Source organism: Chinchilla lanigera, unplaced genomic scaffold (assembly GCF_000276665.1).
Source record: "Chinchilla lanigera isolate Chin_1 unplaced genomic scaffold, ChiLan1.0 scaffold00009, whole genome shotgun sequence".
Lineage (NCBI taxonomy): Eukaryota > Metazoa > Chordata > Mammalia > Rodentia > Chinchillidae > Chinchilla > Chinchilla lanigera.
The window spans coordinates 12,730,388-12,755,943 of NW_004955410.1; the positions used below are offsets into that span (position 1 = coordinate 12,730,388).

Here is a 25,556-nt window from a genome sequence, read left to right on the forward strand (position 1 = left end):
CTCTACCTCCAACTGCAAATGTCTATGGTTCTGAGGTGGATCAATCAACACAGGCTGCAGTAACCAAAAAAGATGTATAGAAGTGTACTTGTAGTTTGAGAAACACAAGAAAAGATAGCAAGGAAATATACTGAGAGCTGGCATATATATAGGGCAAAGAAATAAAAGCAGAATAAAGCTACTGTTTTCGGGGTCCTACTGACAGGAAGAACAAGTTTTGTTAAGACTGCAAAAGTGTGCACAGACTAAGGTTACCTAAAAACCAGGTCAAGACACTCAGACATTAAATGTGTGTGACATACAAGTACATGTAGGTACTGGGAGGCCATGGAGAGCATGTAGGTATAGAGTCAATGTCATCAAAAAACTGTTTTTATCATCATCTGAGTTGGCATTTGAACTGCTGCAACAGTCCAGAAATTGTTCTTGCACGGTAGTTTTTACAACAGCATTATAAGGAATTTAATTTTAATGAAGCTTTTATTTCTTTTTTTTTTGAAGCTTTTATTTCAATTTTAAAAAGTATTTTTCCCTGAACATAAAGACTATTGTTTTACCAAGCTTTCTAGTGAGTAAAGCCATTTTCCTAGTGCCACTTTCACACAATAGTCATGTTTTTCAACTAGAATTTAATGGATTTCACATAAAGGTAATATTTACAAACTGCTCAGTGATCTATCCTTTATAAGCTTCTCTAAGTATCAGTATAAAATACTCAAGCATTGTTTTCCAAGAGACAAGATTCTTGCCTCCTCAACCTCTTCTCTTCAGAAAAAATCAGCACATTTATAAAACAGGATAGCAGACAATCATTAAAACATGTTCTGAGGTAGGAGGATCACCACGAATTTGAGGCCAGCCTGGGCTATACAAGTGAGTTCAAAGCCAGTCTGCACTACACAGTGAGACCCTGCCTCAAAAACAAACAAAAAAATTTAAAACATGTTTTAAAAATATTAATGAGGGGCTGGGGATTTAGCTCAGCGGCAAAAGCGCCTGCCTGGCAAGCGCAAGGTCCTGAGTTCGGTTCCCGGTACCGGAGAAAAACCAAAAAAAAAAACAAAAAACAAAAAAAAATAAAAATATTAATGAAATAAGAGATAATTTGTAATAAACTCCAAATTAAAATGCAGGATACCAAACTACATATACATTATCACCCCAATGTTTAAAGTAAATGATTATGTAAACACAACACATACACACTCATTTCTTTGCAGGAAATTGTAGACAGAAATGTTCAGAGTGTTTTTTGTTGTTGTTGTTGTTTTGTTTTTGCTCTTTTTGAGACAGAGCCTAACTATGCAGGTCAGGCTGGCCTTGAACTCACTTTGTAGTCCCCAGCTGTCCTTGAACTCACAGCAATCCTTCTGCCTCAGCCTCCCTAGTGCTGGGATTACCAGGATGCGCCACCATGCCAGTTTAATAGTGGTTTCGTTCCTAGTGGGATTAAAGATTACTTCCATTGTCTTTTTTATATATTTTCTATTTCTATGATAATTATTTTAAAAAGATATGAATATTTGAACCAATAAATATGCATCTTATCAATATTGGCATATTCTGAAATGTGCACAGAAATCTAAAGTTTCCTATCACAGCACTGTTCACAAACACAAAAACTTAAGAAAAATGTAAATGTCTGCAAATATCCTAAATGGAAATCGTTACAGAAGTACAGTACCACCAGTGGAATGTAGTACAGTCTTTAAAAATATGTCACGAGCTTTTTACAAAGTTGGATAAAAGGGAAAGGATATAAATTTACAACTACAATAAAATTTTGGCTACATAAAACATAATTACAAGTGCATACAGTCAAGGCAAAACCAGGAGATATACTGCAAGATCTACAGGTCGGAGTAATAGGATCACAGCTGATTTTAAATTTCTATGTTTAGCCAGGCGTGGTGGTGCACACCTGTAATCCCAGCACTCAGGAGGCTGAGGCAGGAGGATCGTTGAGTTCGAGACAGCGTGGGCTACAAAGTGAGCTCAAGGCCAGCCTGAACTGCACAGAGACGTTGTCTTAGAAAGACCAAAAAAAAAAAAAAAAAAAAAAGTAGTAAGAACTTTTTTTGTTTTGTTTTTTTTCAGACAGGGTCTCACTATGTAGTCCAGGCTGGCCTTCAACTCATAGTAATTCTCCTGCCGCAGCCTCCTGAGTGCTGGGATTACAGCTGTGTATGCCACCATGTCCAGCTAAGGAGAACATTTTTAAAAAGAACAATCATAACTTACTTAAGAATCTTTTCCCATGTTTGACTGTCATAAAATGCATGGCTCCAACTCATTTTGACTGTGCCAACAATGACATTTTGTGAAAATACATCTGATCCTAATTTTCGATAAAGTTCTTCACATTCATCCAAAGGCATATGAAACAATCCCAACATGAAAGCTAATACGGCACCTGAAAGAAAGAATTGTTAGTTTGTATTGGCATTGATGTTACTTGCACTTATAAGATCTTCTGAGTCACTGACCTGGCTTAAATTCGAGCTATCTCAACTGGGACAGATTACTTAATTTCTCATAGTCCCATTTTCCATCTATAAAAAGGGGATAAAGATCTATCTCCCCACCTACTGCTATCTCTTCATTTAGCCTTTCTTTATAATGTGGGTTTCTCATATGACAGAAACCACGTGATATTTAAGCTTGTGTATGCTTACTTAACATTAGTGAGGGGACAGGGAGGAGAAGGAAAGGGAATGAATTGGGGCTGGGGATTTAGCTCAGCAGCACAGCGCCTGCCTGGCAAGCGCAAAGTCATGAGTTCAATTCCCAGTACCAGAAAAAAAAAAAAAAAAAAAAGAAAGGGAATGAAAAAAGAAATTAAGGCGTGCTATGTACACATACCAACTCCACACAAGGAACATAAACATTATGTACTAATAAAATAATAAAAAGAAGAAATAATAAAAATAAAAAGAAGAAAAAAATAATAACTAAAATGCATTAATAAAAAATAAAAAGAAGAAAGAAAAATAATAACTAAAATGCATCAGTCCATTATACTGACCTAGAACAAGCACAAAATTTTCCTGGGTTCCAAAAATGTATTTATAAATGCTACCCCAACATGATGATGATGATGAAGGGGCTGGGGATTTAGCTCAGCGGCAAAGTGCCTGCCTGGCAAGCGCAAGGTCGTAAGTTCAGTTCCCGGTACCAGAGAAAAACCAAAACCAAAACCAAAACCAAAACCAAAACCAAAACCAAAACCAAAAAAAAAAAAGAAACTAACCAACATCATGATGATGATGATAATAATAATAAATAACACTTTTAAAATATTTTAAAATGTTGCTTACACTAAATTAAATAATATATAAGATAGAGATCATGGTAGATAATGGCCTAACATTAATAAATTACTTAATTTTAGTAATTGAATAGAGTATATTGAAAACTCACCGATTTATTAAGCAATTACTACTTCAGGTTGGTCCTAGAACCAATGTAATTAAAGAAATTAGTTACTCTGGGATGTCCTTTTAAATAAAGAGCTCATCTACTAGCTGCAATTGGGAGGACACACTGCCACCTAGTGTGTCTAATTGGCCTAACCCTGAAGGAAAGAAAAGAGAAAGCTTTGGGGCCTGGAGAGCTCAGAGGACAGGGCAAAGACATGCTCATTATTACCGCCTAACCTGGGACTGCAGCAAATCACAAAGGAAAAACGAGAAATCACTACCATAATGCAGTCTCAATGTTTAATTCATTTTACTATAATTGGTATATCAGTAAAAGATCAGACAAGTTATGTTTTAAAAATATGTTACAGCTTAACCATACATTAGAAATTATTTTTTAATTTGCATAGATTTTTCTAACTATCATCACAACTTGCAAATAAGTTAATTTCTTTTTAAATGGAACAACTACAAAGGTGCATAGATATTTAAAAACATGAATTAATCTTATTACTAGCAAGCTATTACACCTTTAAACTAATAATATACTGTACTAACTTTACAAAGATCACAGGTGCAAACAAATATGGAATATAAAAAAGAAAAAAGGAAAAATATTATCATACAAGTTCACATTAGTATAAATAAAACAACAAAAATGATATATTTTAATACAGAAATGTACATAGTACATAACCTAAACCTTTACATCATAAATGAATGAGTTGAGATTCTCTTTACTGAGCTTTCACTAACAATAGAGCCAAAGTAAGAGGTTAGCTTCTAACACGTTTAAATGTTCCCAGGACCATTCCAAATATAAGAGACATGATCATAGTAATATTTCCAAAGAGCATTATAGTCATGGGAACTGTCTCTTATAAGAAGTTTCCAGAGTTAAATCAATTTGGGATCTATTTATCATGTTCTTATTTTGAGAGTCACATTTTCAATATGCTAAAATTGCTGAGGATCCTCTGTAAAGAAATATGTTCTTACTTTAACCCAACATTTTCTATCCTAGGAAAGTAGTGTTTTATGATTCCTCACACCAAGGGATTACTCAGGTTTTTAGATCATCCCTGTAATTGTTCCCATTCAATTAACATGCCTTTTGGTAGTATCTGTCATGTTCAAAATGATGTAGAGAAATCACTTGATTTTGTTTGTAGTGAACTACTACAAACTAGACAACTACTATTGTAATTTAAAAGAATGAGAAAAAGGTATAAAATTTATGAAGTGAAATACTTCAAAGAATAACAACTGGGGTCTCACCTTATTAAAAAGCTTTTGCAAAGCAAAAGAAATCACCAATAGAGTGAAAAGACAATCCAGAGTGGGAAAATATTTTAGCCAATTGTCCCCAACAATTTTAGCCAACTGTCACCAACAAAGTGAAAGGAAAACCCACTGAGTGGGAAAATATTTTAGCCAATTGTCCCTCAGACAAAGGACATGTAGAACATATAAAGAGTCAAAAAAAATAAGATCCCTCAAATTCAAAGACCCAATAAAAAGTGGGCATCTGAGATGAATATACACTTCTCAGATGAAGAAATACAAATGTAAATATATGAAAAAATGTTCAACATCATTGGTCATTTGAGAGATGCAACTTAAAACAACAATGAGATTCCATCTCACCCCAGAAATAAGTATCATCAAGAAATCAACCAATAACCACTGCTGGCAGGGCTGTAGGGTGAAAAGAACTCTTCTCTACAGTTGGTATGAGTGTAGACTGGTACAACCATTGTGGAAATCAGTGTGGAGATTCCTCAAAAAACTAGGACTAGAGGTCCCATTCCACCCAGCTATTCTCCTGCTAAGTATCTTCCCAGAAGAACTGAAAACATCATACCACAGCGATATATGTGCACCCATGTTTATAGATACACAATTTCTCATAGCTAAATCCTGGAAATAACCTAGATGCTCATCAACTGAGGAATGGATAAAAAAGATGTGGTAATTTCATATAGTGGAATACTACTGAGCCATAAATAAGGATAAACTTGACACTTTTATAGGTAAATGGATGCCAACTTGAGACCATACTCCTAAGTGAAATAAATCAGACTCACATGTGTAAACACCATATTGTCTCCCTGGTGTGAGAAACTGAAAGAGTAAATAGGTGCTAAAATGTTCAATAGATACTGTGAAATGGCAGGAAATTGTTAAAAAGAAAAAAGGAACTAGATTGGTGAAAAGGGAAAGGACAGTAGGGAAAAGGGAAAAAAGTGCAAGTCAGTTATACTATTAGTGTCTCAAAATGCATTAAAAAGGTTTGAGCTAATATAGATTTGGAGAAATTTATATGCCTGTATCTTGTACCCTGAGCAACTACTTTAAAGATAACAACAAGTAATGTATTAACTATTGTTACTCTATTATTCTGTTATGAAATTTTGTTTTATCTTTTCTCCATAAAAAAAAAAAATCTATGAAGTGTAAACTAACAGAAATGAGAAATTATCAGGTCAAACAGTAAAATTCAAAGTAACAATCACACTAAATTGCCAATTCTTTTCATAAAAACAATATCTTATTATACCACTAGCAATATGTAAAAGTAGCTTTCTAAAAACACAATTCTCAAATTTATGGATTTAAATTCTGGTTTCAAACAACCATCTAAAAATCATGCATAAAGCAATTTCCTCATTGAGAGACACCTCTCACAGAGGAGTAAGATCTTATCTTTGATTTTCTATTGGTTAAATACAGTGAGTACTTATCTTCCTTGTATTTCATCACTCTTTTTACCATGACAATTCCATAAAACAACAGTAATTTGTCTTACAACAGTAATTTGCCCTGGCTCACTGAAAATATACTATAAAAGCACATAAAATCAATTTCTGAATGTTAATCATAACAAACATTTTTAAAAATTCATTAAGCAAATCAAAGGATTATCATAAATACATGCAATATCCATCATTTCAGAGAATGACCCTGGATATTAAATCCAACCGCTTAATGTTCTTTTCCTTAACGTGCTGCGAGAATGCACGACTTCTGTGTTGCTAATAGTTACCTGTGCTTACACCACAAATGTAATCAAAGAGCTGATGAACTGGCTTCTGAGTTAGTTCAACTAATTTCCGCAGTGTCTGAAGAGCAACCACACCCCTGTAGAAAAGATTAAATGCAAAGTGGGAATTCCTGTCTCAAGGAATATTAATTCAAGTTACTGAATCGAACAATGCTATAAATTGCTTGTGTACCTTATATGCTAACATGAAAACTAATAATATAAATTACCACTGCCTCACCAAAATTGAGACTCACTGTTGAAAATCTAGAACCTAAAGGATATAAAATCTGTACAATGGCAGCACATTTAAAAATTTGTATTAGTATCTTTAAAAATACTAATGCAGCAACGTGCTGATACGTTTTTAAAAAACATCTCAACTCCAGCCAGGCATGATGCTGCACACTGCCATCTCAGCACTCAGGAGGCTCAGGCAGGAGGACGGTTGTGCCCTGCTTGGGCTACGTGTAGTTCAAGGCCAGCCTGAACCGTACAGTGAGACCCTATCTCGAAACAAACAAACTCAACTCTAGAAAACATTTAAAACTTCTCATTAGCTTTGGGATGACGTTCATTGGTTTCTTCTCTTATCAATACAGTTGGTTATCTCTGCTTCTATATATAGTGTTTTGTATATTTTACTAGTCAGGTATTTAAGTTCCTACTTGGTCATTTCTAAAAACTTAATAAAGGTAAGACACTAGGCATATTCATTAATGCTGCTGACTGATAATTTCTGGAACTCTGTCAAGGGTAGTAAATCGCTTCATGAAGAAATGTGAGAAGATGGAAAGTCCTGGAAGGGTAGGGTGCATTGTGGGGATGATTCTTTTTTTTTTTCCTTGCTTATATTTTTTATGAAACTGTGAAATCCTTCACCCTTACACTTGGAAAAAAATTTGTCACTAACAGGCAGAAGGAGCACATGTCACACAGTTTTCAATTCTTAACACTGGGAGATAAAGAGCAAACAAAGAAAACTTCTATTTCCACCCCCAAAGAGTGAGGCAGGTCAGTTCTAGAACACAGTGTTACTTTGGTGCCACAAAGCAAAATTCAGAATTTAAATTATATCTTGTCACTGCTCACAGGAAGTCACCAAGAAGTATTCTAAGGTTAAAGTAGAAAAACTAAGGACTGATTTTTTTATGGTGACAAAGAATGTGAATTTGAGAATAATGTGCCTTATGAAAACGAAACATTAATTCAAGGTGATACATAAAGAATTAAAGACAATACCAAATAAAACATATTTAACAGTGTGACCTCTTTTCTGTACACATCACATGGAAAACATTTGATGAAAATATTAAAATAATCTTGAAGCTTTTAGCTATGTTTTTTTTTCTTTTTTCTTCACCCAAGTTTTTCTAACCACTTACATAATCAGGGGAAAAACTTATTTAAAAATGAAGTATTCATAAATGAATTCAAAATGAATATATATAATCTCTTCATACTTGCCAGGCTGCTATTTGCACAACGCTGTACTACAAGGTTGTCACACACATATACACACAGGCACATTATTGGTTTCTTTTACTCAAAGCCCTCAGACCTTACTGCCTCCCACACAAACCTCCCCCTCTGGCTGCCTGTTCATACTTCCCTAACCTGCACTCCCTCAACAGCCGCGCCTCTGACGCTCTGGCTGGCTAACGCTTTGCTTTCTTTGGGGAAATGCTCTATGTGTTAGAGGGCGTTCAGCAGCAAATGTGCCCTTCAAATGAGATGTGAGCAGAGGGCCTCCAGTGTGACAACAAAAACCGCTTCCATACAATGCCAAGCACCCTCTATGTGACAACACTGCCTCCACTAGAGGATCACTGATCCCAACTTACCTTCATCCTAACATACTCCTACGCTTCCCTTAATTTCTTCACTAATTTCTTCCCTCTATGACTAATAAAACCCTTCTCCTATAAGATCAAATATTTATGAGGCCCAAATGTCTTTTCACCATACCTCTCTCACTTTAGCTATCTGGATGTTCTTCAATATTCTTTCAGATCTATACTTAATTTCTTACTTCTTAAAAAAAATCAGTCAGGACCCTTCTTTAAAATACCACTATTAAGGGGCTGGGGATTTAGCTCAGTAGCAAAGTGCCTGCCTGGCAAGCGCAAGGTCATGAGTTCGATTCCTGGTACCGGAAGAAAAGACAAAAAAGAAAAAAAAATACCACTAGTAGGCTCTACTCTTTTAATTTGCTTTATTTTTTTCCACAGTTCTCATTACTACACAATAAAATGTTTTTGTTTTTCCATGTGATTTTTTCCTCCTCTGGAATGCAAAGGAGGACTTTTCCTGCTCCTTACTCGTTTAACTACCACTTTCTCTGTGCTCGTCACATGGAACTGATTCTATTAACTAGAAGGCTTTTCTACAATTCATTACCATTTTATATAATCATGGGTGATGCAGATCTTCTTGGAATTATTTCACTTCCCTAAGAAACAGCCACCAAATTCTTCCCTACGACACCGGCTTTTTGGCCATTTCTGTGCAGAAGCATGTAACCTTACATGCAACATGCCTAAAGCAAGACCCTTTCCCAAAGCCATTCACCTTCTGTCTCTGTCATTCTGCCCCAGTCACCCATCGAGGTTATACTTAGAAGGATCTCAACCTAGTTCTAGCATATCCAGTCTCCCTATTTCTTAAAAAAAAAATGGTGTGTATCGTTTCCTCCTCCTGAAAAGTTCCCATCACCACCATTCTAGTACTTTAGTGTCCTGTTCCTGGACTTTTAAATAGCATCTTCTCATCAGTCAATCCTTCTTTCACATTGGTATCACACTGTAAAGGACCCGAGTGATAAGGAAGACTGGGGAATTTAACAAAAGATAAAGATAATGCTTGGCATAGAGAAGGGTGACTGGCAAGGCAGGTACAGAGAACAAAATCAGGGAAGTTCAAGGAAAAAACAGTAGGCAAGGCACACCCAGTAAGCCTTGGCGGTCAGGAGAGAGATGGCAGGAACTACAGCCCAAGCTACAAAGTATGAGAGGAAAGTTTCAAAAAACCATGCCATGAATCTAATCAACACAATGGCAGGAATGAGATAAACTATGACAAGAAGCATGGGTGGACTGCCAGAAGGAAAAATGAAGACTGGCAGTGAAGTTATCTCTGGAAGAAAGAACACATTTATCTCTTGCACCGTACCCAAACACATGGAGTGAGGAAGGTAATGACCAGACTCCTGTGCATGTCATCACCTTATTAAGGAACTAGTTAATTAATATGGTTAAGATATATAACAAAACAAGCTAAAGTTATAAAACATTGCCAAGATGTTAAGCGAATAACGGTGGAAAAGCTTCTACACTAACAAAAAGATCTAAAAAGGGCAAAGTAAAATATAAACATAAACACTAAACTAAATCAAAATAAGGTGATTCAAGAATATGTTAAGAGTTGCTTTTAGACTTGAAGTTACAAATGAAAAAGATGATTTCAAGTTTTATTTTAAAATTTTGATTTTACAATGATACAATTTTATCAAATAGATTTTTTAAGAATCCTAAAGCTGAACTGCATCTGTGGTTTTCAGAAGTCCATTTTTCTAACCTTACCTTGTTCCCCCTCCATCTATTGTGAGAATTCGTATTCCTCTCCCTTTCACTGGATCCACATAACCAATTAAGGCCAGAATTTCTCTGACGGCAGCCTGAAGAGTTTCATCTTTAGTTTGTCTCAGTCGTAGTAAATACGGTATAATTCTTTCCTACATTGAGAGGAAAAATATTTTGTTGCTTTTGTCAATCGAGAATGACACTGTATGATTAAATTCAACTAACACAAGTAGGTCATTAAAATTTTAGGCTTCTAAACATCAAAAGATCATAAAACTAAAACTAGCATTGGGTTCATATATCAATTTGATGTCCTGTCTTAAAAGAGTAGTTATATAATATAAACACCACCACTGCAATTAAGAAAAAACTGGCAGCCTTTAAACAATTCAACTAATATACTGACATTCCTATTTTATAAATGTTTGACCTCAAAATATGTATGTATTAGTAGTAACAACATGATTTATATCCTAGAATAAAAGGAATTCTTTAGAATCATATATATCAAAAAATGGAGCAATTTGAATACACAATTACATATATGATAAAAAACCCAAAAATTGGGGCTGGGGATTTAATTCAGGGGCGAAGTGCCCGCCTGGCAAGCGCACAGTCATGAGTTTGATTCCCTGTACCGGAAGAAAAAAAAAAAAGATGGTAAAAACCCCAAAATTTTCAAATAAAAACAAAGGCCTTGTCATCTCCATTTAAAAAGGCTTATTAGGGGCTGGGGATTTAGCTCAGCGGCAAAGCGCCTGCCTGGCAAGTGCAACATCGTGAGTTCAGTTCCGTGAGTTCAGTTCCCGGTACCAGAGAAAAACCAAAAAAAAAAAAATAAATAAATAAATAAAAATGCTTATTAGTATTTTAGTCCAAGGCAACACTTGATTAAGTAAATCAGAAATTACCTTGACAGCTACTCCTTTTCCTTCAGGAAATTCTAGAAGATGAAAAGTCAGTTCTTCGACCCTAGTAATGCAGAGCTTTGGGTCTGCTGTTCTTCTTAACGCCTGAACCAATGCCCGGGTTCTATTATCAATACTCACTCTTGCAATAATCTACAAAAACACATTAAATATATGTGATTAGAATATGACACTTTAAACAAACGGTTAGTATTTCATTAGGAAATGAAATTTACAAATTTGACATAATAAATACAAGTTAAAACCATACTGAGTAACAACTTGCCTTTTCTCGTTGAAGAGATAAATGCTTTTTCTCCTCTGCACTTTTGTCCTTGCTGACAGCCTGCTCAGTTTTAGCAGGCTCTTCCTGTTGCTCTGTCTGACTCTTGGAGTCATACTTTAACTTGGGGACCAGCCCACCGATATAGCCACCTACTAAAGCCTGAACGCCTTCCGTGGGACGAGAAAGAAAGTTAGCAATGCTCTGTTTAGTGGAAATTGGAAGAACTTCTGGCACTCCACCTGGGCCTGCAGACTTGGCCACAGCACCCGTGGCAGACTTTGAGCCTGGCTCATCAGTAAGGACACCAGGATCTGGAGAACTAGGTTTCCCTTCTTCAGCCTTTTCACTTTCGAGTTCTTTGTCCTGGAAATGTTTATTTTCTTTTTGTTGAGACATTTTTTCCTCACGCTTAAAGTATGAATTAATGTGATTTGATAAAAAGTAGAACGATTCTCCAAATTTTGTGGTTATCCTACTTGTGTAACGAAAAAGGCTTTGTTTACCTATATCTTCTGTACCTATTATGTGACTTTTCTCTTCTTCAAAAGCACTCTTTTCTGCTGATTTGTCACTATATTTTTTCAGAGATTTGATGGCTTCTTTAATATTTTTCTGTTTCGACCAGCCACTATCTGACACTTTTCTTAAAATTCGAAAACTTGGCTTAAATTGAGCTAAACGTGAAATCATTTCATTTTGACTGCCAAAAACAGCCTTTGAAACAGAATTCAAAGTACTTTTAATACGGGACATACGAATGCTCACTTTTGTAAGTCCCTTGGGAGCAGAAGTGCTAAGTTTCCAAATGCCAATATGTAAACCATGGTTCCTTGGAGAATAACAGTGCTTACTGCAGGAATATGCTTCACTTTTGGTCCATTTACATCTTATTCTGCTTGTATGAAAACCTCTTTGTAGACTGCTATGGCTTATCCACCAGTAATGTCGAGGAGAGCACACAAAATGCAGCTGCTTGCTTCTCTGCTTTCCACAAAGACTTCTTGCATTACTAAGGAGGTAAATATATATATCTATGGTCAAATTAATAGACATAACTTAAAAATCATTTATTTTCTGTATGACATTGTCTCACTTCATTCCTCAATGCTTCATTTATGAAATGCTGTAAGTCATGGTCTTACCTAAAATGGCAACAAAAAAATAAAAAGAAAGAAAAAGAATTAAGATCCAAGTTAAAATCAAAATTGGGTAAAGATAAAATACATAAATATATAAACTAAGCAAATTGTCTCAAAAAAGTTTATTTCAATAAAGCTTACACAGATTTCAGTTTTTGCTGTTGCTGTTGTTTTTTTCGGGGTACCAGGAATCAGACTCAGGACCTTGTGCTTGCCAGGCAGGCACTTGTGCCACTGAGCTATCTCCCAGATTTCAGTTTTAAACAATAGAAAATAAAATTCACCTTTCAGTATACAAGTCAATAAAAAGAAAAACTGAGTAGTGTTGAGGTAGAAGAAATCAAGACAGGCAGAAGATGACATGGTAAATCATAATTTTACTTTTTTTTTTTTTTTTTTGGTTTTTCTCCGGTACCAGGAACCGAACTCACGACCTTGCGCTTGCCAGGCAGGCGCTTTTGCCGCTGAGCTAAATCCCCAGCCCCCATAATTTTACTTTTAAACCTGCAAATTTTGGACAGAATCAAAGTTACCTAAGGTCATTCACATCTGTACTTCCTGGCCCTGTTTATGCTTCTTTTCTTCTGGGCCCATCACACTCAAAATCCTTTAAAGATACTTTAAATTCATACATCAGCTTAGCTGATAAAATAAAGGGCAGAAACCTGACCTTAAAGTAGAAAACTGACTCAATGACGTTTTAGTTCACCCATTTTTCTTTTCAAAACTTTTTACTAGGATATGTTTGCAGTACATAATGAATACACCTATTTTTTTTAAAATGTAATAGAATGGGCCACGCCTTCACTCTGGAAAATGGGCCATCCTTTCAACTGTAAATACAGCCATTTTGCCCTGTACATGGGCCATTTTTTTCCCTGTAATTCAAGTCCAAACTTTCTAAAATTCACAAATTCAATGATGCAAAAACCCTGAACAAAATATTAGCAAATCAAATCTAACTGTATCAAAAGAATTATAATATGACCAATACCTGGGATTTACCTCAGGTGTATACAACTAGCTTAATCTGTGAAAATGAATAAACATAATTTATCACATCAGTAAGCTTAAAAAAGAACACTCATGATCCTAGCAATAGTTGCAGAAAAAACATTTGACAAAATCCAACACTCATTCATTGTTTAAAATTCTCAATAAACTGAAAATAGAAGGGAAGTTCCTCAACTCAATATAGACTACAAAAAAAAAAAAAAAAAACACCTGAAAAGAAAAAAAATCCTACAGCCAATATCATAACTGCTATGGTTTCTGTCTAAAGGTCCCCACAAAGCCTCAGGCAGTCATGGGGTGGGCTTCTAGAGTTTATAACTGACTCAGAGTCCAATGCTGGGATTATGGGTGTGAGTGCCGTACCTGCCCTGCGGCAGGAAGCCTGCATACAATATAAAGAGGGAAAGAGGCTTGCCCTTTGCTGGTGCTCTTCCCTTTTTGCTCTTGTTGTTTTTGCTGTTTTCCAATGCCATGAACTGTTGCCCCCTCTGCCATGTGCTACCCTGCCTTAGAGCCAGCTGAGTATGAACTGAAACCTCCATAAACCATGAGCTAAATAAATCTTTTCTTCTTCCTTAATTTTGGGTGTCAGGTATTTTGTCTCAGGAATGACAGAAAACTAACCAAAACAATAACTAAGGGTAAAAATTAAAAGCTTTCTCACTCAGATTAAGAACAAGTCAAAATGTCTCCTCTTACCACACTGGTTTTATCACTGAACCGCAAGTCCTACCTAGACACACAAAAGGAAATAAAAGATACACAAATGGGAAGAAAGAAATAAAAACTTTGTTTAGTTGCAGATGACACCACTGCCCATACAGAAAATACAAAAGAATCAACAAAAACAAATACGAACTTCTGGAACTAGATTACAAGGACAAAAAGTTAATATGGAAAAGTTTTCTTCCATACCAATAATGAACAAGTAGAATTTGAAATTAAAAGCACAATACCATTTACATTACATGCCCCCCTTTAAAATGAAAATACTTAGGTATAAATCTAACAAAATGTGTACAAGGTCTAAGAGAAAAAGCTACGCATGGTAGCACATGCCTGTAATCCCAGCCCTGGGTAGGCTGAGGTAGGAGGATTGTTGTGGTTGTGAGTTCGAGGCCAACCTGGGCTACAAAGTGAGTTCAAGACCAGCCTGAACTGAATAGTGAGACCCTGTCTCAAAAAGACAAAAAAACAAAGATCTGAGTGAAAAAAAACTACAAAACACTGAAAGAAACCAAAGAACTAAACACAAGAGATAGCAGGGCGTGGTGGTGCACGCCTGCAATCCCAGCAGACCAGCATGGGCTACAAAAGTGAGCTCAAGGCCAGCCTGAACTGCATAGTGAGACCCTGTCTCAAAAGACAAAAAAAAAAAAAAAAAAAAAAAAAAAAAACAAAACCCAAAACAGTAAACATAGAGATGACCCATGTTCATCAACAGTAGCACAGGTAATGCACCATGGGCTGCAAGACCACTCTCCTCCAATTTGAGTTTGGGCAGCAATCCAGGTCCAATCCTCCTTCCACTGCTCTAAGAAAACCAGAAAATAAAACAACAAAGACTCAGGAACTCTCTGAAACTCCACACCAGAGCATATGCACATTAGCTCTCCTGACCTGATGTTCGATAACTTTTTCCCCACCTGGACTTCATGAATGGTTCATAAATACTGATGGCATCTCACGGTATAATTTGATCAGATTAAATTACTGGAAACGTAGACTCATTGAAAGCACCTGAGAGGACTCTGCACCCTGTCAAGCATTCCTGTCAGTCTCACCTAGAGAACCAAAGAGAGGCACAAGGGCTGGGGTGCATGTCCTTTTAAATTAGAAAGCCTGATTAACCTGTGTGCTGTGCTATGGTTTTCCTCCTCCTCTCACTAGGACACCACTTTGCTGTTCATCCCAACCCTTTTGTTTATGCTGGTACAGAGCTTCCCTGAGCACATCTTCCCAAGATCTTCAATAAATGCAACTGCTTTTCATTTACCAGTAGATGTACACTTTGCAATTCACTGCTTACCCTACACAAGAGCCTGGAATCTATCTGCTGGGTTCACCTCACAGTAACAGATAGGAAGATTCAGTACTGTCAAGATGTCACTTCTTCCCATCCTGATTACAGATGCAACATAATTTCAACCAAAATCCCTGCCGTTTATTTTTTCCAACATCAATAAATTTACCTTAAAGTTTATATGGAGGAGTAAAAGATCCAGAGTAGCTAACAAAATATAGAAGGAGGAAAACAAAGTAGGATGACACTATCTGACTTTAGGGCTTACTTACTTTCCATCAAGACAGTATATTAGTGGTGAAAGATAAGTGAACAGATCAATGGGATGATAAAACAGCCTAGAAACAGACCTGATTAAATATATGGGTATGGCCAGGCATGGTGGTGCACGCCTGTAATCCCAGCACTTGGGAGGCTGAGGCAGGAGGATCACTGCGAGTTGATCCTACAAAGTGAGCTCAAGGCCAACCTGAACTGCATAAGGAGACCCTGTCCCAAAAAAGACTAAATAAATAAATAAATAAATACGTAGTTAATTAATCTCTGACAAAAAAGCAAAGATAGCAAAAAATGGAACAAAGACAGTCTTCTTGACAAATAGTGCTAAAATAACTGGACATCTACATGCAAAAAGTGAATCTAAACAGGCCTTACAATCTTCACAAAAATTAACTCAAATGGATCATAGGTCTAAATGTAAAACACACTCTCTAAAACTCCTAAAATATAACACAGGGCAACATTTAGACAACCCTAGGAACGGCAACGATTTTTCAGATACAACACCTAAGGCATAATCCATTCAAGGAAGAACTGATAAGATGGACTTCATTAAAATGAGAGACTTCTGCTCTGTGAAAGACAGCGTCAAGAGAATGAGCGGGCGTGGTGGCGTATGCCTGTAATCCCAGCACTCGGGAGGCTGAGGCACAGGAGGATCGTTGAAAGTTCGCGACTAGCCTGGGCTACAAAGTGAGCTCAAGGCCAGCCTGAACTGCTTAGTGAGACCCTGTATCAAAAAGACAAAAAAAAAAAAAAAAAAAAAAAAAAAAGAGAATGAGAAGATAAGCTGGAGATGGGGAGAAAGTAATTACAGGAGACATATATGGCAAAGAATTGACATCTAAAACATACAGAGCACACTTCAATAAGCTTATGAAAAGATGCACCACTTTATATGTTTGTGGGAAACTAGTCAAAAGGATCGAGGCCCAGCTGACTGTCCCTGCAGACACAAAGGATGGAAGAGCAAGCTGTTCGCCCTTTGCCAACATGCCAGCATGCTGGCATTGCAAGTTCCAGGTAAGAAGTCAACACGCCTGAGATCTTGTTTAGAGAAATGCTTACCTGGGTACACTTTACAAGTAATGAGAAACAGATGAATTTTCCATTAACTTAACTGCTTGCTTCCTTACCTAAGGTGAATAAAAGTGAGGCAAGCCAGATGCTTAGGGCTCTTTGTCCACTAGCGGCAACAGCCCCCTGGTCCCTCTTTCAAAATTATCTCTGTGTCCTGTCTTTAATCTCTGTTCAGCCTCTCCAGTTAGGTGTTCCTAGCATGTTGGTTTTCTGCATATGTCCTCAGGAAAATGCAAATTCAAACACCAATGTGATAGCACTGCACACCTAGTAGGAAGGCCAGAAATCAGGATGCTGACAGCACCACACACTGGGGAGGATGAGGAGGAACGGGAATGCATATTAATTGCTGATGGAATGCAAAATGGTGAGACCACTATGGAGAACAGCGTGGCAGTTTCTTACAAAGCTAAACATACGTTCATCCCATGATCCAGTAATTGTGCTCCTTGGCATTTACCCAAAGAAGTTGAAGACTTCTGTCCACACTTAAGTACCGTACCTGAATACTTGTAACAGCTTCACCGATAAAAGCTAAACTTAGAAGCACCCAAGAGATCCCTCCGTATGTGAACGGACAAACTGGGACATAGTAGTCCTCTCTTATCCACAGGGGATACATTTCAAGACTCCCAGTGGATGCCTGAAATTGCAGATAGTATGAACCCTATATATACACTATGTTTTTTCCTGTATACTTTGTAAGTGGAACATCTAGAAAATAGAACATCCAGTGGCAAAAAGAAATAAGCTATCAATATGTGGAAAGACACGGAGCAGACTTAAATGTACAATACTGTGTGAAAGAAGCCAATCAGAAAAAGACTTCATATTATATGTCTTGATCCATTTGGGCTGCTGTAACAAAATACTATAGTTCTGGAACCTGGGAAGTCCAACATTGAGTCACTGGCAGCTTTAGTGTCTGGTTAGGGATTGCTTTCTGGTTCACAGGTGGTGCTTTCCAGCTGTGTCTTCACTTGGTAAAAGGAACTAGTTAGCTCTCTTGAGTCTTTTTTTAAAAAGGACATTAATCCCACTCATGACCTAATACCTCCCAAATGCCTAATACCGTCACCTTAAGTGTTAGGATTTCAATGCAGGTTTTGGGGATACAAACAGACTGTAACAGTAAGATTCCAAATATATGACATTCTCAAACAGTTAAAACCAGGAAGACAAGCCAGGCCTATAATCCCAGAACTGGGGAGGCTGAATCAGGAAGATCACCATGTTTGAAGTCAGCCTGGGTGACACAGTGAGTTCAAGGCCAGCATAAACTACACAGTGAGACTATCTCAAAAACCAACCTCCTGAAAAGCAGCAATTTAAGAAGGATGATATGGGAGGAAGTAGATAACAGTAAAAATACAAGCAAACAAACAAGCATGTAGGAAAGCACATAGAGTATGTTCAGAAATTGCAATAGTATAGTTTTACTGTAGGACCTAGAGATTATTTGAAGAAAAGGTGTAAAATGATACTAAGAACGACAGAACCAAGAACTTATAATATATATAATTATCAATAATATGACACTGTGAACCAAAATCCCCTTTCTATACTGCATGTGCACATATTATTTTAAAAACAATTGCAGCCTGTAATACCAGTACTTGGGAGGCTGAGGCACGAGGATTGTTGCAAGTTCGAGATCAGCCTCAGCTATAAAGTGAGCTCAAGGCCAGCCTGAACTGCACAGTGAGACCCTGTCTCAAAAAAGACACACACACACACACAAAAAACCCAACAACAAAAAACCCAAAAAACCAGCCCAAAAAAACAACAAAAAAAGAAAACCACTCAATTGTACAGGGGAAAAAAGAAAAAAGGTACAAACCTGTCTGCCTTCTTGGCTCATCTGAGACTTTCAGGGCTTGCAGACAATGTTATAAACCAGATTAACACAAAAGCCCTGCAACCCCCACCAGACAGAAATACTTCATGGCCTGGCATAGTGGCACATGCCTGTAATGCCAGCACTTGGAGGCTGAAATGGAGGACTGTCCCAAGTCTGAGGCCAGCCTGAACTGTACAGCGAGAACTTATCTCAAAACCAAGAGAAAAAAAAAAAGAAGTACTTCAACAAATAGAGTTAGAGTACTTGTGGATAAAAAGCCATGCTCAAAACCAAGAGAGGGAAATCTACAAGTTGAACTTTTTTCAGGCCTGGATCTACAGTCACACTACCCCTACGGTGATACACAAATGAAAACTGGTAAGATCTGCAGGTAACTCCAGCATTCAACTGAAACCACCAAGTAAGGACACTGCCGAAGCCCAGGGCAACGGGACACCCACACTAAGCAAGAGCTGAACATTAACGCAGAAAGATTACAAAACATGCAAGGAAATGAACCATCACCTACATTGATAATCAGGAAATACAGCAGCAGGAAAATGTGTAACCAAGATTTAGAAATAAAAATTAAATGAGTCTAAGATGTTCAAAGACACAACAGAAGAAACTTAAGACAAATTTAAGGTAATGGCATTATGTAACAATTAAAAGGGACATTAATAATAATAATACAATGTCATCAGAATGTATTAAAATATTAATACTGTCTTATACTATAATATTATAATATAATAATAATACAATGTTATCAGAATGAGAAGTGCCATGAATTAAGACAAAGCAAGAGGTAGAGGGGTTTTTTTTTGTCTTTTTGAGACAGGGTCTCACTCTTCAGTTCAGGCTGGCCCTGAGCTCACTTTGTAGCCCAGGCTGGTCTCAAACTTGCAGTGATCCTCCTGCCTCAGCCTCACAAGTGCTGGCATTACAAGCGTGCATCACCACGCCCGGCAAGTGGTAGAGTATTATTATAGATGTATAGTCAAAAGGGGTGAGCTGACCTTGTAGTGAAGATCTGAATCACGTGAGGAAACATATTATTATTGAGAAATTAATAATAAATTGTTAAATTGCTGAGATTTAAATTATTGAGAATCTGAGAACAAATTCTAGGCAGAGATAAACAGTAACTCTGGTGACAGGAACAAGCTTTTTATATTCAGAACAGCAAGGACAAGGGGACTGAATGGGCTCAAGACTGAAGCAGAAGACAGCAACGTTAAGGACTATGCTATGATTAAGGACTTTGCATTGTTTCAAAGACACAATTATCAGTAGGGCAATGTGGAACAGGCCTGTAATCCCAGCACTCTGGGAGGCTGAGGTAGGAGCATGCCAAATTTAAACCCAGCCCAGACAATTTAGCAACTCAGACTACTTCTCAAATAAAAATTTAAAAATAGGCTAGGGATGTAGCTCAGTTTGAAGGCCCTGGGTTCAATCCCTAGTATTGCCAAAAAAAAAAAAGACATACATATGGGGGCTGGGGATTTAGCTCAGCGGCACAGTGCCTGCCTGGCAAGTGCAAGGTCATGAGTTCGATTCCCGGTACCGGAAAAAACAAACAAACACACACAATCATTATAACTATTTATGAACACAACTATCAACCTTGCAGTGATATATAATACTCAAAAATGAGAACCATACAGGAAGATAATTTTATGATCAAACTGAGAGATCTTTAATAATTTTTTTTAGAAACTACCGTGCAAAACTTACAATAGCAATTGTAAAATTAACAAGTTTAAGTTAATTGTTACCAAAGGACAACACTAGTAAGTGCAAGGTGTTCTGAAAGTAAACTCAGCCATAACAAAAGCTAAGAGTACAAAAACAGGGAGAAGAATGTAAAGTGAGACAGGCTATCAACTGAGAAAAGAGCAAAGAATAGAGGTCACATAAATACAATGGAGGTGTAGGAGGAAGAGAGATGCAGACCAACCACTAGGAAAAGGAATGGAGTTCTAACTAAAAAAATTAAGGGAATTGCTGGGTGGAGGCCCAAACCTGGATGGAAAGTATGATTTACAGATCTCACTTAATTATTGCAATAATCCAGCCAAAAGGGTAATAAAATGTCTGAATTCAGTAACAGTACTAGAATGGAGAAGAGGGCTGCCTGAGCCACATTTGGAAGCAAAACCACATAAAACAACAATGAAACACTGGCTTTGCTGACAATCAACAATGGTAAGGAAAGGAAGATGTCAAGAGAAACTATAAGATTTTAAATATCACAGACAAAATAAGAATCCATTTGTGAATATGAGGAAACTGAGAAACAGTCAATTTAAGGGAAAAGTAAATTTTCTTTTGGATTTACAAGATGAAATAATGGTGGGGCACTCAAATTAAGATGTACCTGCACTGTGAATTTATGTATGGAATTAGCACAGTGATAGCTGAAATCATTATACTGGTCAGATACACCAAAGGAAAACTTCGTAAGAATAATGGTAATAATAATACCAATAACAACTGAGTATTTGAGAATCATACAACCTGAAAAATCTCTAGTATTCCTTGGGTTTCAGAATGTTAAAATGCTGGTTTAGAGAGAACCAAATAGAGTCCTGAATACCATCCAGAATTAGGAAGAAAAGAAAAAGCCTTTCAAGAAAGCAAGAGCACACAGGAGACAAAGATATGTCCAGCACTCCGGAGCAAGTTTTAAAAAGTAATGGATAGTGAATAGAATAAAATACTTGAGGTGGGGGAGAAAGATTAGAACAGAGAAAGGACTGAACAGAAAGGTCTAGGGTTATTCGTTTTTACTCTGATCTTTTTACAAATGTAGATTCCACGAGTGAAGCAAAATGCACCTTTCCACTCTTAACTGCTGGAGGAAACAACTCAAAGCTATTCTTGTCCCAACTTTGATTGTGAAACAGTGAATATATAAATTGTGAAACTGATCTTTCATCCAATAGCACTCATGAAAAGATCATTGCTTACAAGATTGTAATTTAGATCTGGTATATATATATAATGGGAAAACAAGACAAAGAATAGAAAAAAGCACAATTAAAAGGAAAGGGCCAGGTGTGGTGATGCACACCTGTAATCCCAGCAATCAGGAGGCTGAGGCAGGAGGATTGCTGCCAGTTTGAGGCCAGCGTGGGCTACAGAGTGAGATCAAGGCAGGCCTGCAATACATAGCGAGGCCTTGTCTCAAAAAGACCAAAAATAAATAAATAACATGCCCTAATAGTAAAAGTACAATTTTACATAAACAATTTAACAAAATGGCTATAATGAGATTGATGCAAATGTCTCATACAAAGCACAAGCTCCCAATTCAATTTAATGCACTTTTAAAAAAATCCTCAGGTTTTAACATATTTTTTAAAATTTTAACATTCTTAATATGTCACTATCTTACTGGCATTTCCTTGATCTCCTGCAACATATTTTTGTCCTTTCTAAATCTCAACAAATGGGGCTGGGGATACAGCTCAGCGGCACAAGCGCCTGCCTGGCAAGGGCAAGGTCCTGAGTTCGATTCCCAATACCAAAAAACAAAAACAAAAACAAAAACTCAACAAATAGGAGTACAGATCTAGAATACAACTGCTCCTGGAAGTAAACATAGCACTTTAAATAAAAGTACTGTCTGATGTCACATCTCTTCTAAATTTTTCCTTGGGGAATCACCACTTTTCTTTATAGTTACTGCAGTACGCGTGGAAACCGGGTCCTCCCAGCATGATCACTGAAATGACACAGGGCTACGGATGGGCTTCCCGCACGGCAACACACTGATTCACACAGCTCCACCAGCTTTGAGAAAGCACACCCACCCGACTCCCCGCAAGCAACAGCAGTCAGGGAGGAAGGCAGATCCGGGTGACAGATACAGTCACCAAGCGGAGGAAGCGCAAAATGCACTGACAGTCGAGAACGACGGAGCACAAGGACGGAACGATGGAACACTTTCGAGAGTCCCCGGGAGCTGCGGGAGAGCGCGGACCCGGGAAAGACGCACTCCGCCGAGCCGCGCGGGGTGCGGGGTGCGGGGCAGGGCCGGAGACACCCAACCGCGGGCGTCGGGGGCAGAGGGCGCCGCGCACGGCCGTCCGCCCCGCCGCAGCCCCACGCCCGGAGGGCGGGCGTCTCCCCGGGCGGCGACTCTGGAAAAGTCCACGGGAGACACAGGGAGGCCCGGAGGCCGCACAACGGCCCGCCCCAGCCGTCAGCTTGCCTCTCACCCCGCCCTGCCCCGTCGCGGCCACTCACCGGGATGCAGGCCGCAATCTCCTCGGGGGCAGTGTCGATCCGCCCGGCCCGGTCTCCGACGTCCACACCGGCCAGCCAGCATCAGCTGGGTTTGCAACACAAACAGACGCGCAGCCGCCGGAGCACCACCCCTCCAGCTCCGCCCCTTTCACCTCCGCTCCGCCCCACAGGAAGTGACGCAGCGCCTTTCGGGTCTACCCGCCGGCCTGGGAGCGGCCCCCGGGGCATCTGCCCCTGTCAATCGCCTCACCCTCCTGCACCCGGGGGCATGCGCAATAGGGCCTGACGGCGCGGGGTTGGCGTGCGTGCGTGCACGCGCCTGCGTGCGTCCTGAGAGGCGTGGCCTGGTGGAGGGTTGTGTTAGGGTCCAGTCATCGCTGCAACTCGGGACGTAGTCCGTACTTGCTTGTTTCGAGTCTCCCACTCCATTCAGCAGAGCTAACCCGCGATATCTCGCCCCTGAAGGCCCTGTGCGTGCTCTGTTTTCCCGCTGAGGTTAACCAGCATCCTGGGCGGTGTGAGTGCACGGCCGACCCCTACCACGCTGCTGTCACCCTTTGAGATGATTCTTCTGTATCGTCCCTGGACACGGCGACCCGGACTGATGTCACTCAAAAGCGCTTTCACATCTGCAGTTGGAGTTAGCATATACTATCACCCCAGCGGCCCCATCGTTAACACTTATTTTCTTCCGATTCTGGCATTTGGTGCGCACCGGATAAGCAAACTACAGCCCGCTGCGGGTCTAGTGTTAACTGGGCGCCAAGATTTAGACTCTGCCCTCCAGGTTCTCTTTGTGGATGTCTATGCTGAAGATTTCCGTGAGATGATGGTAAAGCCCAGCCCCGCTAGAAAGGGAACTGTATGAGAACCAAACTTGGTAGGTGTTGAATAATAGAATTTTTAAAAAATTAGAGTGAGGAAGCCGGCTTGCTGGGCTCTTGGGACACAAGTGGGTGGATTGTGTCTATCATAACGCCCGGTAAACCTCAGCAGGTTATTTCGCTACACTCTAGCTAGACTGTCAGGCTAGATCCCGAGTACCGACCGAGACCACCAGGACAGGGGGGATTGAAGCAAACAGGGGGATATCTTTATTTCAGACTGGGTGCAGCCTGGCCCAGGGCCAAAAGGCCGTTAGCCCCAAACAAAGGAAGAGGGCCTACCTTATAAACTATTTTAGGTATGGGAGGGGGAAATTTCACTGAGGAAGGTGGAAAATTTGATTCTCAGGGGTGATTGGTGCCTCTTGGGGAGGAAACTGCAGGAGGACATCTGCATGTTGCTAATTTACAGCGTGGCATTCTGTAGACTTACGAGGTTTCCTGTAAGCCTGAGAAGTAAGCCTGTGAACCATCTTGATAAACAGATTTACTTTAGTCTCTCGAGCTGAGTGAGGGGCTTTCTGAATGAACAGAGTGATGGTCTGTCAGAGTTTTTCTCTTCAGGTTGGGGGCGGGGTACAATAAGAGGGACCTAACATAGACATGGTATTTAGCTATGCCATAGGTAAAAGATGTATGCTGAAGTGAAAACTTAGGAATGTGACAGTACTTTAGTTCCCGAGAGATATTTCTTCCACTCTCAAAGTAAAACACTTATTAAGATGTCAAGAAAAATTATACAGGTGTTGCGTGAGGGAGAGATTAAACTCAAGTCCGGCCAGTGGGTAAAAAATTACTGAGATGACAAGAAGGAAAGGGGACATACTTGCTAAACCAAAGGCAGAGGCTGAGGCAGGAGGATGTCTATGCTGACATCCTCGTTGCAAGTTTGAGACCAGCCTGGGCTACAAAGTGAGCTCAAGGCCAGCCTGAACTACATAGCAGGACCCTATCTCAAAAAGACCAAAAATAAATAAATAAACAAAAATAAAGGAAAAATAAACCGAAGGCAGGTGAGGCTAGCTAGATAGGGGATTCCTTCTATACTGATTTAGAGGATTCCTGCTAAACCCAGGTTTCAGTGGCCCAAGACAAGACTCAAGGATATAGTTTAGTTGAGATAAGGAAGAAGCCCAAATAAAGTTTGGTCAAGAAGAGAACCTGTCATTATGCCCTCTCGCTTGTTTTCCTTCATTCCTTAATTTAGTCAGAGAATGCCAAATATCGAGATTTTCCCCCCATGCCAGAAATTTCTAAGTAACTCTCAATTCCTCCTGTCACTGGCTAGCATGGGTCCTTGCTTTAGTACAAATGGAAATTAAAACTAAGGCACAAATTTACAAGGGAAAAAAAGCTTTAATTGGAAAGTTAGAGGGAAGATAGGAAAGCACTCCGGCTTAGGTAGCTGGAGAGGCACACTGTGGTACAGGGGTTTAGACTGGCCAATCCACAAAGGCAGGAGACCAAATTTTAAGGACTGTCTGTTGGGCTGGGGCCTGGTATCTTTATGGCTGAGGGATAGTTTCCTTTCCAGGAAAGGACTGTCTCTGACTGTGGTGGTCTCAGTCATGTGGGGCTGAGGCTTAGGGGAATGGTGGGAGTGTTTTGGGTGTAGCTGAATGCCCCCGTAAACCTCACATCTTGGTGTCCCCCATTTCGAGTGGGGGATTAGATCATGTCAATTCAGGGCTAATCAACCCTGTCCAGCTAGCTCCTACCGGCACTCCCCAAATGATCAGCACACCCCCCTATGCAGAGCTGAGGAGAGATTTGACCCAAGATTTGCAATAGCCAAGGATACAA

The 25,556-nt window shown here is 39.1% G+C and overlaps 1 protein-coding gene across 2 annotated transcripts in view; it reads right to left on the bottom strand.

Annotated features, from left to right (window-relative positions):
• Pnpla8 (patatin-like phospholipase domain containing 8) overlaps window positions 1-23,046 on the bottom strand; it is a 38,362-nt gene extending 15,316 nt beyond the window's left edge. The window contains exons 1-6 of one of the 2 annotated variants that reach the window (XM_005377305.2): window positions 22,870-23,046; window positions 11,238-12,379; window positions 10,955-11,104; window positions 10,044-10,195; window positions 6,466-6,560; window positions 2,242-2,413 (exon numbers count right to left, since the gene is read on the bottom strand). In XM_005377305.2, coding sequence (XP_005377362.1) covers window positions 2,242-2,413; window positions 6,466-6,560; window positions 10,044-10,195; window positions 10,955-11,104; window positions 11,238-12,290 — 1,622 coding nt within the window. In that variant the 5' untranslated portion in view covers window positions 12,291-12,379; window positions 22,870-23,046. The remainder of the gene's footprint in view (window positions 1-2,241; window positions 2,414-6,465; window positions 6,561-10,043; window positions 10,196-10,954; window positions 11,105-11,237; window positions 12,380-22,869) is intronic. The other variant, XM_005377306.2, reaches the window with a different exon arrangement.
• Window positions 23,047-25,556: the final 2,510 nt, after the last annotated feature.